At 51.7% G+C, this 13,250-nt stretch overlaps 1 protein-coding gene across 1 annotated transcript in view; it reads right to left on the reverse strand.

Annotated features, from left to right (window-relative positions):
* Window positions 1-1,909: 1,909 nt before the first annotated feature.
* The window catches only part of ARMC6 (armadillo repeat containing 6), a 17,269-nt gene continuing 5,928 nt past the window's right edge, over window positions 1,910-13,250 (reverse strand). The window contains exons 3-8 of the mRNA XM_006199159.4: window positions 12,068-12,150; window positions 6,674-7,247; window positions 4,782-4,927; window positions 3,962-4,093; window positions 3,457-3,594; window positions 1,910-2,275 (exon numbers count right to left, since the gene is read on the reverse strand). Of these exons, the coding sequence (XP_006199221.2) occupies window positions 2,063-2,275; window positions 3,457-3,594; window positions 3,962-4,093; window positions 4,782-4,927; window positions 6,674-7,247; window positions 12,068-12,150 (1,286 nt within the window). The 3' untranslated portion in view covers window positions 1,910-2,062. The remainder of the gene's footprint in view (window positions 2,276-3,456; window positions 3,595-3,961; window positions 4,094-4,781; window positions 4,928-6,673; window positions 7,248-12,067; window positions 12,151-13,250) is intronic.

Here is a 13,250-nt window from a genome sequence, read left to right on the forward strand (position 1 = left end):
TCAGGTGTACATTCAAAAATATTTACGGGAAGCTGGTGCACAGCAGGAAGACAGGAGCCTGCCCCCATGGAGCTCATGGGCCGTGGGGAGGCTGGTGTGACTAGAACCATGATCAAAGGGGAGCATGGAGAAGATGAGGGTGGGAGGTGGGCAGGGCCTGGAGGACAGTTGGGTTTTATGGGGAGGGCAATGGCGGATTGAGAGCAGAGCTTAGGCAGGAATTACCTGGGGCTGGCACCACAGGCTTCCTTCGAAATGGACTACCAGCACCCATCCCTGTGAGACAGCTGAAGAAACAGGAGGCTCACAGGGCTGAGGACTGCTCCAAGGTCATAGGACTGACCCAAGGCCACATTGGTGGCCAACCCAGGAGTCAAGTTAGGGCAGCCTGGAGCAGATGTGAGATCCTTCTACACATGGGCTGAGTCCCCAGTGATGGGAGTCAGGGCTGAGTGACTGGGTCAGAGGTTCTCATCAGCCTCACTGAGCTGGCAGGGCCCACTCAGCTGGCGGTGGGGGAGGTTGGACACCACAGAGGGGTGGTTCCAGGGTGATGCGTACCCACCCCCAGCTATTTCCATAGGCCAATTTCCATAGAAACTGGTGCCTTCTGTGAAAGGGTTTGAGCTGATGTCAAGGACCAAATTCAGACACTCTTCAGTCTAGAGGAGACGAATGACAAGCAGGGGGGTGGGGACTAGAGGAGATGAGAAGGGCTCCCAGTGTGTGGGCTAGAGGTGTCAGGCATGGTGCCTAGAACCAACCAGGGGGCATGAGGCTATCCTGACTGACTGGGCCACGTGGGCCACAGGAGCTGCCAGGCGACCACAATATGACCCCGAGTGTGAATGCAGGGAAGCAGTCTGCCAGGAACTGCTGCCTGGGAGCCCCCAGGACACATGTGAGGGTGGGCACTGAGGGCAGCAACAGCAATACACATCCTGTAGATGGGGAAGCTGAGGCTCAGAGAGGGAACGCGGGCTGCCCAAGCCATCCAGTGAGCAAGGACCTCGATGTGGCCAGGTGGGAAAGCACAGGACAGTTCTCCTGGGGTGACTCAGGTGCTGAAGCTAGACAATTGGGTGTCTCCCATGTGCCTAGCTCTGCTCCAACACCCCTCAGAGAGGACTCTATCCCCTCCCTACTCCCCATTTTACAGAGGATCAAATCCAAGGCTCCGAGAGGTTATGTCACTAGCTCAAGCCCACAGAGCTGAGTGGGGGCTACATGTTGAGCCCTCTAGCCCTCCCAAGGCAATGCACATTCAGAAACAGCGACCTTGGCGCCCACAGATCCCAAGTCTGACCATTGCCCTGGAAGCCCACCCTTCTGAGGGTAACAGCAAATCATATATCCCAAGCTATTCTCAAAACCCTTTGCTTTCTTCAGTGAATGTGTGGCCTCCCCAAGCATCCACCCCTCCTCTGTTCTTTGAGGCCACTGGCTGCAGCCCCCATGCCCCACAATGCTATGGAAGAGACCTCCCAATTGTTCAACCAACAGTCGTTTATTACCAGGCACCACTGGCTGGCCTGGGACCCCTGGAGACAAATGAGCCCTGGTCCCTGACCTCCGTTCAGCAGAGCAAGGCATTTGTGATTCATTTTACAGGTGAGAAAAATAGTAGCAGGGATGAGAACAGACTTGTAGGAACAGAAGTGGGATCCCTACCCTGCTTTGAGACTGGCCAGCAATGGTTTCCCTATTTCAGACAGACATCTGGCCCCAAGCAATGCTAGGGGGCTCTTCTACTGGGAAAGGGCGGCAGGGTTGGGTAGCGCAAGACAAATGATGCCAATGCTGTCAGCTGGTGAGGGGAACAGGGTGAAGGGAGGCTGGGACCCAGGGGCTGCTTTCTGCTGTAGAGGCACATCACTATTGCTCCCTTCCCACCCTCTAGCTTATACCTGATCCCCATCAGAAAACACCTCTCCTTCGTGGAGGAGGAATCTAGGGGCAGAGTGGCAGGACTTGGATTCCCATCTGCCCCCCAGCCCTCCATTCCTGACCGTTCCTGAGTCACATGACTCACCCAGAGTCACGGCCCAGGCTGAGCCTGGGGTCACTGTGCCAGGTTACCCTTCTGGCCAGTCCACAGCTCTCGGAGCTCGATGTGGCAGCCCAGGTCCCGCAGGGCAGCTTTGGCCACATCCTCACAGTCACGGTGGGCAGCACGGGCCTGAGAGATGAGTGCCTCGGCCCCCAGCTCCAGGATGGGCCGTGAGAAGGCTTGGCTGCGGGCCACCAGGTTTCGGATCAGCATGCAGGCCTGTTTCTAGAAGGGAGAGCAGAAGGTGAGTGGCTGTGAGCTGACGGGTGGGGTCCAGGGGTGGAGTCGACTCTGACCTCAAAGTCCTCATAACACAACCTGAGAGCAGCCAATATTCAGCGGGTGCCTAGGCTATGACTCATCAGGTTAGACTCATGTCCCCACTTCATCCTCTTGTCAGCCTGGGGAGCAGGGATAATCCCCCCATCTCCCAGGTGAGGGGACTGAAGCTCAGGATAGCCAAGGGTGTGGCCAGGTGGGACTGATCCCTCAGGTATGGGACCCCAAGTCTCAGAGCAATATCCCCTGAGGCTGGCAAGAGCCTGGCAGGGACTGCAGGGGAGGAGGGCAGGGAGACAGTGGAAAGAGCGGGCTTGTGCCCAGGGTCCATCTGTCCATTATACTGTTACTCAGCCAGCAATTGTGCTCTGTGTATCTGCCGGGCGTGGGTGCTGAGAAGCATCCTAACATGGCAGTCAGAGAGTGGGTGAGAAGCATGTGAGGTGTGAGGGCTTGCCTGGCCAGCGTGGTCAGGGATGGATAAGGGGATGGGCTAGCCAAGGGCACAGTGTCCTGGAGGAGGGAGCAGCAAGAGCAAAGGCCCCCAGTGGGACTGAGCCTGGTGTGTCTAAGGACCCACAAGGAGGCCCCTGGGTGGGGAAGGGATGAAGGGTGGGAGGCAGGGAATGCCCTGGGGGCTGCTGCAGGGAGGAGTGTGGGTATCAGGCAGGCATGTGCGTTGCTTGTCTACACTTCAGCTCTGCTGACACCTCAGCAAGGTGTGGACAGTGGTCCACCATGAAAAACACAAAGCAGTAGCCCAAGGTGGGGCAGGGAACCTTCCCCAAACGCCAGCAGATCTCCATCGGCTGGTACCCCCAACTCCTCCTCCTCCCCAGATCCTTCTAAAGAGACTGTTAGGAAAGGGAAAGAACAAGCACAAATAGAGCAAAGGGACAGGAAAGGAGACAACAGCAGGCAGAATTCAGCACATTTTAGGAGGATGGGAAAGTAGATAGAGGACCTCAGGTGCTGAGGAGGAAGTAAACCCTGGGGCTTGGGTCACGATGGAGATGGGACAGGGACAAAGAGGGCCTGCCTCCTTCCCCCTCCCCAACCAGCACGCCAGCCTGTTGCCCCACCTGCCCAGCAGGCTCCCATCCCCTCCTCCTGTCCCTCATGCTTACCTGCACGCCAGCCTCCTGCGGGTGTGCCTTCATGGCCTGAAGTGCGGCCAGAGCCCCGCCACCCTCCACAATGACCCGGCTGTTCTCTGGCTTGCGCAGGGCCAGGACGCACAGGGCCGCACAGCTCTGCTCACACACCTGTGGGATGGGTCACGAGGATGGCTGAGAGGAGGCAGACAGACCCTCCATCATCACCAGCTCCCCAGGTGAGTGCGCTGTGACCTCACCTGGACAGACTGCTGTGTACTGGACCCAGAAAGGATGCCAGGGTGCATCAACCAAGCTCTTAGGGGTGATAGTCTCACCCCAGGCCCCCTGCTCACCCCACCCTGGCCCTCACTCACCCTGTCACCCTGACCCCAGCCTCTTGCTGGCTGGCCTCATCCTAGGCCTGGCCCTGCTTCAGAAGATGGGAAAGGCCATTATGTAGATACAGATACTGATATGGGACTCCAGCCATGCTGCCCTACCTTATGTGGCCCTCCCCCAACCCCAAGGTGGGTACCTGGGGGCTGGCCAGGTGCCGGGTCATGGCAGCCACAATGGATTCAGTCCCGCCGGCGCGGACGATGGCATCCTTCACATCATCGTTGCCTGCGATGGCCCTCAGGGCACTTAGCACTTGTTTCACAAGGTCCTGAAGGGAGGTGACACATAGGTCACCCCTAGCCAGCCCCAGACACTAACTGTTTGGTTGCTGGATTGTTGGGGGTGGGTCTAAAGGGAGGGTCTGGAGCTGTTTCAATGTCTGCTGCCTGGGCATGTGGGGTCACCCTGGGGCATGCAGGTAGCATATAACAGCAAGGTTATTTATCACTTTCTGTGTAGAGAAGGCAGGGGAGGCTTGGGGAGGTGGACCCTGGAGTTCAGGCCACCTGCTTTTGGATGACTCTGACACCACCCCTTCAACATACAGAAAGGGACATGTGGCTCAGACCAGCAACTAGAGCACAGGTGGGCCTCACTCAAGCACACACCTGAGCTGGGGTCTGGGCCAGCCCCTGATCACATTCACTCTGTCCTCCCATCCACTTTGGTTGAAAAAATCCAAAGATGCTAAAGGACAATGAGAGAGGGTGAGTGGGTTTGTTTTCCCTGCAGACTTTAGTTCCTTCTCATGGGTCATGAGAAGTGAAAATCGAACTTTGGTTCTGGGGTCAGTGGACAGGGCCAGCGTGTTCTGACTCAAGCCTGTGTGGCTGGCTGGGGCCCAAAGGGTCAGAGTTCACTGGGAGGCCCAGAGCCTTCCCCAGGGACTGAGAGAAATGACAAATTGAAACTCAGGTGCAAGGGCTTTGCTCCCTCATACTGCTCCAGATGCCCACCTGGTGGTCGTTGCAGTCGGCCAGCAGGGCCACTAGGATGCTGAGGCCCCCAAGGTCGACAACCTCCTGGCAGAACTCGTTGCGGACAGCCAGGCGGGACAGGGTGCTGCAGAGCTCACTCAGGATGCTGGGGTTGTCAGGAAATGCTGCAGGGAGAGGGGAGGAGAAGCCACCGGGGTGAGGAGTGGGAGAACCAGCCATGGTTCGAATCCCGCTCTGCCCGGGAAGCCTGGCCCCTCTGCCTGGCCGTGTGGCCACTTGTATGGGGAGGGCCCCAAGGAACACCAGAGGCTGCCTGGGCCTGTGGTGCCCCCTGCTGGCTCCTTGGGGAGACACAAGAATGTGCCTTCCCCTCCACAGTGTCCCAGATAAATTCCAGACAGACTGATGATCTTGACTAAAAAAAGAAATCCATAATAGTGCTATAATAAAACATCCGGGACTATTTTTGTGATCTTGGGTTGGGAATGACCTTTCCAAGTGCAACAGGACACCTAGAAGTTGCAGAGGGACATATGGGTAGAGTTGACTGGGGCAAAATTGAACACAGATGCTGAAGACAGAGCTCAGAGGCACCAAGGAGAGGCCCGACTTGAGGCTGATGAGGGGGTAGTTAGGGGGTTGGGAGTGTGGGGCAGGGGGGATGCAGAGAGCCACAGAGACACAGAGCTCAGTAATGATCAGTTCATATGTCCCCCTGGCCAGGCTGTAGCCCCCAGTGACTCCATGAACACTAATCTGGGTGTGCCATGGAGGTATTCTCTAGATGTGGTGACATCCATGACCAGCTGACTGTAAATAAAAGAGATGATCCTTGATGGTCTGAGTGGGCTGCATCCAATCAGCGGCAGGCCTCAAGAAGGAAACAGAGGTCTCCCTGAAGAGGAAGAAACTTGCCAGTGGACTGAGGTGTTGGCTCCAGCCTGAGCCTATGGCCCGCTTCATGGATTTCAGACTCGAAAGCCCCACAACCACGTGAGCCAATTCCTTGCAATAAATCTCTCTCCTCTCTCTCTCTTTCTCTCCCTGCTCCCCCCATATATACACACATATACATACACATATATACAAAAATACACATTCGTATACACATATACACACATACACATCCTAAAGGTTCTGTCTCTCTCATAGCATCCTGACTGATATGAGCTCCTATACGTAAACAGGGAAGATGCAAACTTTCCCTTGGAAAAGCAGCCTGATTTTGCAGATGGTCAGGCCTCATTTCCACCCTCTCCAGAGGTGTGGAGAGGAGACCAAGGCAGGCCCATCTACCCCGTATACAAGGCCAGAGTCATGCACATAGTCCTGGCCACAGAGCCAGAGCCACAGGGCAGGCTGAGAAGGGGAACTCATTCTTCTAGCACCTTCTGTGCAGCAGACCCCAGTCAGGCCTTTTCCAGTGGATGCAGTGGGCAGGGGGCAGGGGTTCTGGTGCCCAAATGTCAGTGTTGTGACCTCCCGTGGCTGTCTCATCAGGGTCACCCCGGAGTCAGACACGTGGACATGCACAAGAATTTGTGGCCAAGTATGAACTAAAGTGTAAACCTCCACCTGGGAGCAGCCACAGTGAGTGCCAGCAACACTTCCCATCTTCAGGAAACAGTACCCTTCTTTTTTCCCTTTGGTGAGTCCTCCCTTCCCTCAGTCTGTGTTGTTAGACAGAGCCATGCCCCCTCCCCAAATGGCCCTAGAGATGAGCATGGAACCTGGTCCTGGCCATTGAGTACTGGCTTGGGACTTTCCTGGAGCAACCAGGAGTAAAGACACTGTTCTGCTAGGGCTGGCATGCAAGTGGGATCAAGCTGACAGACAAGTGGAGCCTGGAGCCAGCCATGCCTGAAGCAGTCCTAAGCCCTGATTCCCACTCTTGAAATATCTGCTCCTACCTTTGGCAGCCTCAATGAGCACCCTCAAGCCTCCATTCTCCTGCACGATCATCTTGGCATGGTCATGGGCATGGCCAAAGGGCACACGGATGTCATCATCGAAGGTCATAACACGTAGGGCCCAGCAGGCCTCCCTGACCACGTCGGCACAGTGGCTGTGCTGGGTGATAGCGCCGGTCAGCAGGGGCAGCACACCAGCCTTCACCAGGCTCTGCCGATTCTGCTCGTGCTTCAGGCAGGCATGGCGCACACAGCGGATCCCAGAGCAGGTCACGTTGGTCAAGTCGGTATTCCCGGCCAGCGTGGCCACCAGCAACTGCAGCCCCTGGGAGTCTAGGAGGTCGGGCTGGCCATCAGTCAGGGCTGACAGGGCATTGAGGGCCTGGAGCAGGAGGCCTTGGTCACCTGTGGCAGCCAACTTCCAGGTGGCAAGGAGGATGGGGTAGGCCCCCTTCTCAGCTGCCAGAAAGCGGCAGGCCTTGTGCTGCTCGCACTGCTCGCAAAAGCGGGTGAGGTGTGCTGATGCCTCCTGCAGGTCAGAGCGGGTCACAGACTCCTGCAGGTCATCCAGAGCCTATGGAACATGGGAGAATCCTCCATGTCAGCTCAGTCCAAAGAGGGCCACGGGGACAGTGTGGCATCCCTGTGGGATTCCCTCCCCAGGGATCTGGGCCTGTGGTGGCAGTTTGGTGGGGCCAGTTCCAGCTGTGGCAGCTTCCGCACCTGTGCTTTTAGGAGCCTTGAGCTTGAGAGGCCATGTAGAGAGAGAGGCCCCGCCCTCTGTGTCCCTGCCAAGGAGCCACACACATGAGTGCAGGCGTATTAAACATTCTAGCCCTGGGTGCTGTGGCATGAGAGGCCCCAAGTGAGACCTGCAGAAGAACTGTCCAGCTGAGTTCAGTCAACCCAACCAAATCGCAAGAAACAACCAAATGGCTATTGTTTTGGGTTGTTTGTTATGCAGCCATAACGAAATGATACACCTGCCAACAGCCAGCTCTCCCAGGGAGGCGAAAGCCACCTTCACCAGCCTTGCACATTATCAGATGTCTCCTGTTTGTCTCTCTCATTCACTCCACAAATATTTACCAAGCATCTGCCAAATGAAACCACACTATACACACGCTTGGTTCACCCACAGTCAACTCTAAGCCCTTGGGGGAAAAACTTATAATGAAAGTCACAAGCTCAAGAGGAGCCTACACCCCTGGAGCTTAAGGTATCATTTGCATCCAGCTCTGGTGAGGGTGGGTCTACAGACATCATCAGTTCAAAGGGCTTTGATTTGGCCTCGACTACCATGAAAGACAAGAATGCTTCTCGGTCAACCCTCGCTGAGCTCAGACTAGTGGACTTTACTGAGCATACGTTATGACGAAACAGAATATTAAGAAATAGGTTAACCCCAGAGTGTGTGACTTGAATACATGTTTTTTTAAAGAAGATACATAGAGGGAAGGGTACAGCTCAGTGGTAGAGTGCGTGCTTAGCATGAGGTCCTGGGTTCAGTCCCCAGTATCTCCATTAAAAACATAAATAAATAAAACGTAATTACCCCTCCCCTCAAAAGAGAAAACAAACAAATAAAAAAAAGAAGATATGCAAATGGCCACTAAGGATATGAAAAGATGCTCAACATTACTAGGGAAATGCACGTCAAAACCACAATGAAATACCATCACACTCATTATGGTGACTACTACTAAGAAAAAACAAAACAAAACAAAAAATCCCACAAAAGACCTGAAAATAACAAGTGTTGGTGAGAATATGGAGAAATTCGAACCCTGTGCACTGTCGCTGAGAATATAAAATGGTGCAGCTGCTGTGGAAAACAGTATGGTGGTTCCTCAAAAAATTAAACAAGGAGATCCAGCAATTCCACTTCTGAGTATACATCCCAAAGAACTGAAAGCAGGGTTTCAGATGTCTGTACACCCATGTTCACAGCAGCATCATTCACAGGAGTCAAAAGGCAGAAGCAACCCCACTGTCCATTAATGGATGAATGGATAAACAAAATAGGGTATATCCATACAATGGAATATTATTCAGCCTTAAAAAGGAACGAAATTCTGACAAATATTACAACATGGATGAACCTTGAGGACATTATGCTAAGTGAAATGAGCCAGTCACAAAAGGTCAAATACTGTATGATTCTCCTTGTATGAGGTCTGTAGAGTAGTCGCATTCAGAGACAGAAAGTAGAATGGTGGATGCCAGGGCTGGGAGGAGGGGGATGGGCAGTTAGTTAACAGGGACAGAGTTTCAGTCTGGCATGATGGCTGCACAATAATGTGAATATACTTAATGCCACTGAACTGTGTACTTAGAAATGGTTAAGATGGTAGATTTTATGTTATGAATATTTAACCACAAAACCAAAACCAAAAAGAGGATCTGGCCTTTTGGCAGAAATACTGCAAGAAACTTAAAAAGCTTGTGATACAAGTGCCACTGAGAACACACAATATGGGAGTTACAACCACTCTATGTTCAGTCAGATAAGAAAGGCAAAGAAAATGAGCAAAATTTGCACACTAGTATCTGTCAAATTTCAGGAAATCTCTTCTTGTCTTGGATCTTATTAGAAAGCCCAGTCCTTGAGTTGGCTGGCTATGGTCATCATCTCCATGGTCTCTAGGTGCTGCCTGTCACTCCCCTAGACCCCACTACTGGATGAGGAGAGCACAGTTGCTAAAGCAGAGGTGGTAGGGCCAGCTGTGCTCCATCTGTGACAAGTCAGCATGGTGACAGGGACTTGGGCCACCAACCCTGGGGGTCATTTTCTGTGTCTCTGTGACTGATGGCTTTTATTCTGGAACTTTCATGTATAAAACTGGACTAGTTTCTATTCAAAGAGTTCCAGACTTCATCCCAGTTTTACTGGCAACCATTTTTTTCACTGAAGTATGGTTAACTTACAATACTGTGTTAGTTTCAGATATGCAGCAAAGTGATTCAGTTGTGTATATATATAAATATACAGGGGGAGGATACAACTCAAGTGGTAGAGTGTGTGCTTAGCACACATGAGGTCCTGGGTTCAATCCCCAGTACCTCCATTAAACAAACAAACAAACAAATAAATAAATAAATAGATAAATAAAACTATTTGCTTTCCCCCTAAAAAATTTTTAAATATATATATAGAGAGAGAGCTATTCTTTTTCAGGTTCTTTTCCACTATAGGTTACTATACAATATTGAATATAGTTGTCCCTGTTTTATATAGTAGGTCCTCGTTGTTCATCTATTTTATATATAGTAGTTTGTATCTGCTAATCCCAAACTCCTAATTTTTTCCCTATCCTTTTCCCCTTTAGTAACCATAAGTTTGTTTTCTATGTCTGTGAGTCTATTTCTATTTGTGAATAAGTCGATTTGTATCATTCTTTAGATTCTACGTATCAGTGATATATTTGTCCTTCTGTTTGACTTACTTCACGTGGTATGATAATCCCTACGTCCAACCATATTGCTGCAAATGGCAGTAGTATTCCACTGTGTGTGTGTGTGTGTGTGTGTGTGTGTGTGTGTGTACACATACACTATATCTTCTTTATCTAGTCATCTGTCGATAGACACTTAGGTTGCTTCCATGTCTTGGCTATTGTAAAGAGCGCTGCTATGAACACTGGGGTGGATGTATCTTTTTGAACTAGAGTTTTTAACTCTCTAATTTCTCTCTGGTTGGATGTGAACTTCCATGCTCATGGTGCCACCCCTCTGGAAGGTGAGAATGGGATTGGTAGGAGAGACAGGACAGGGACTTTCAGATTTTACTACAAATGCTTGAATATTGTTTGAATCTTTTATGCCAAGAATGTGTTCATGTTCTTCTGCAATGAAAAATAAAATTTTATAAAAAAGAATATATATATAATATGTATACATATGTACAACTGGATCATTTTGCTCTACACCTGAAACTAACACAACATTGTAAATCAACTATACTTCAATTAAAAAATAAGATAAAATTTCAAAAGTCAAATTAAAAAGAATAAAGGACAAAGATTGTAAACAAACAAGGAGTTTCCTGTACTGCTGGTAGAAGGCAGCAGGGCCATTCTCTGAGCTTAGCTACCCTGGGAGAGGGACCTGGGTCTGGACACATCTCTATCCCTCACCAGAGGTAAATCATTTATCTTTGGGAAGCCTCAGATTCCTGATCAGCAAAATGGACTAATCATAGATTGAGATAACACGTTTTAAGAATTTAACACAATGCCAAGTACTTAAGAAGTACTTTGATTCTTAGAGACTATTTTTGTTGAGAGCCTTCATATATAAAGGACACCTACAAATCAATAACATGAGCAACCCAATAGAAAAATTGCCAGGAGAGAGGCTCATTTTAAAACATATTTATCCTCAGTAGCAAAGATAGTCAAAAGACCATAAGATAATTTTCACAAAACCTCTGCAAGGTAGGAGATAGTGAGGAAGTTGAGGACAGGGAGAAGTAAGCAACTGCCCTGAAGTAGAATTAGGTTCACACCCAGGACTGTCTCCTCCAACTTCCTCTTTTACCCCTATGCTCTTTGCTGCAAAGTGCATCATAATTTTTCTTTGGATCTCAATTTTCCCATCTGTTAAATGGGGGGTAATAAGCCCAACCCTGCAGATATCTTTGGGAAAATAACTGAGACAGCATGAGGAAAGTGCCTAGCATAGAACTAAGTCCACAGCTGGTTCTCAATAAACACTAGAACTTTCTACATTTTACCAACAGCTTACCAGTTTGATGGATGACCTTAAGGAAAGGACTTAACCTCTGTGAGCTGTGCTTTCCCTGTCTGGATCACTGGAGAGCAAGGGCAGGCTCTGGGCCTTCGCTTCCCCACCAGAAAGCCAGGGATGACATCACCACCCTCACAGGCCAGTTTAAGTGCTAAGGGGATGGGCTGTAACCTGCCAGAAAATAGTCAGTGCTCAGTAAATGACAGCCTTACTATGATCCCACTCTCTTTTCCTGGGATTCCTGTCCATTTTTCTGAGCAAACTCAGTGACTGGGAGGCAGGAAAGAGGCTCCTCCAAGGCGCCCTCCACCCAAGGCTCCCAACACCAGAACAAAAATGAACACTGTCTACCCCTTAGGCTTGGAGTGTTATCCACTCCTGCCTACGCCGTCTGCTCCAGTCTCAGACTGTGGCATGTGGGTGTGTGGGCAGAGCATGGCGACCCCTGAGAGGCCCTAAGACATTGACTCTGGGAGCCCTGGCTGCAAACTCGGGTTTGCCTGTGCTTGCCAGGCAGGCTCTGACCTTCTGAGTCTGTGTCTGCCACTGGGAATCAGTGGGAATCAGGGAAAAGATGCCCCTGACAGAATTAAGAGGCGATGTGGGACTCAGCATGTAAGGCCAACATGGGCTGCCCCCTCTTACCTGCAGGACGTCATGTGTGGGCTCCTGGAGTCCATCTGCAGAGACTTTCGGCGTCATCTTTACAATGTTGCTTAGATTGACTCCTGTGGGTGGTGGGGGAGTCAGGAAACAAGTGACAGCTGTCACCCCCATGGGCCTGCCAGAGTCACACCTCAAGTCCCTTCTGCTGGGACCAGGCTACTTCGGGGGCCTTCAGAGATCTGCCCAGCTCCCCATCCTGCCCCACTCCCTGCCCAGGCAGGGCCCAGCAGCCACACCCAAATGCTTTGGCCCCATCCAGCTAGTGGGAACAGAAGAGCAATGAGGCTATACACCATTGCTGCAGTGAGGGACACATTCTGTTTGGTGGGCTTTGAGGGGAAGGGAACCCATGACCTTCTTCCTTGGGGCTCCCACTGTTCTTCACCCTGGGTGCATCTCTGCCCTCTCTGGTACCCCCAAAGGAAGCCCCCACTGTGCAGAGCAATTCTAGATGGTCCTCCAGCCCCTGTCCAGTGTCTATACCTTACTCTGTGGCCAGGATGACAGCTTCTGAACTCTAAGGCTAGATCCCTGGCCTCCCTTGCCCCCTGGCATCTGACTGGATTTGGCCAATGGGAAGCTGGACTTGAGATCAGGGGCAGGAGGAGTGGGAGGGTGGGGTGTTCATACCCAGCTTCCTGCCTCTGTCTTTGTCAGGTAACCCTCATCCCCTGCGATGGCCTGTCATGGGGCAGAGGAGGTCCCTACTGTGCCTGGCAGAGTCTCCTAACCTTGCTCATGCTATTGCAAAGAGCTCCCTCTTTACCACTCTCCTCCATGGCCTGGCTTGAGCACGCCACCTATTTCCACGGGCCGGTCATCAACACCTCTTCTGCCTCCATGAACTCAAGCTGGGGTGCAGGTGGGGCAGGGAGGCAGGTGGCCCTGTTTCTTGGGAGGTGGTCAAGAGAAGTCTCTTCAAGAAAGCAACAATTAAAATGAGACCCAACTTGAAGGACCCAGCCCTGCAGATGTCAGGGTAAGGTGCAGGCAAGTAGAAGGTGGGTGTCAAGCAAGGTGGGAGTGTGTGGCCAGCCTGCTTGGGGCAGAGCCCAGAGCTGCCATGCCAGGAGGGATGGGGTCGTGGCAGGACACCATTCTTGCACGTTAAGAGCCACGGACTGGAGGTGACTGTCGGGCAATGAGCCACAGCAGCGCTGAG

Source organism: Vicugna pacos, chromosome 22, assembly GCF_048564905.1.
Source record: "Vicugna pacos chromosome 22, VicPac4, whole genome shotgun sequence".
Lineage (NCBI taxonomy): Eukaryota > Metazoa > Chordata > Mammalia > Artiodactyla > Camelidae > Vicugna > Vicugna pacos.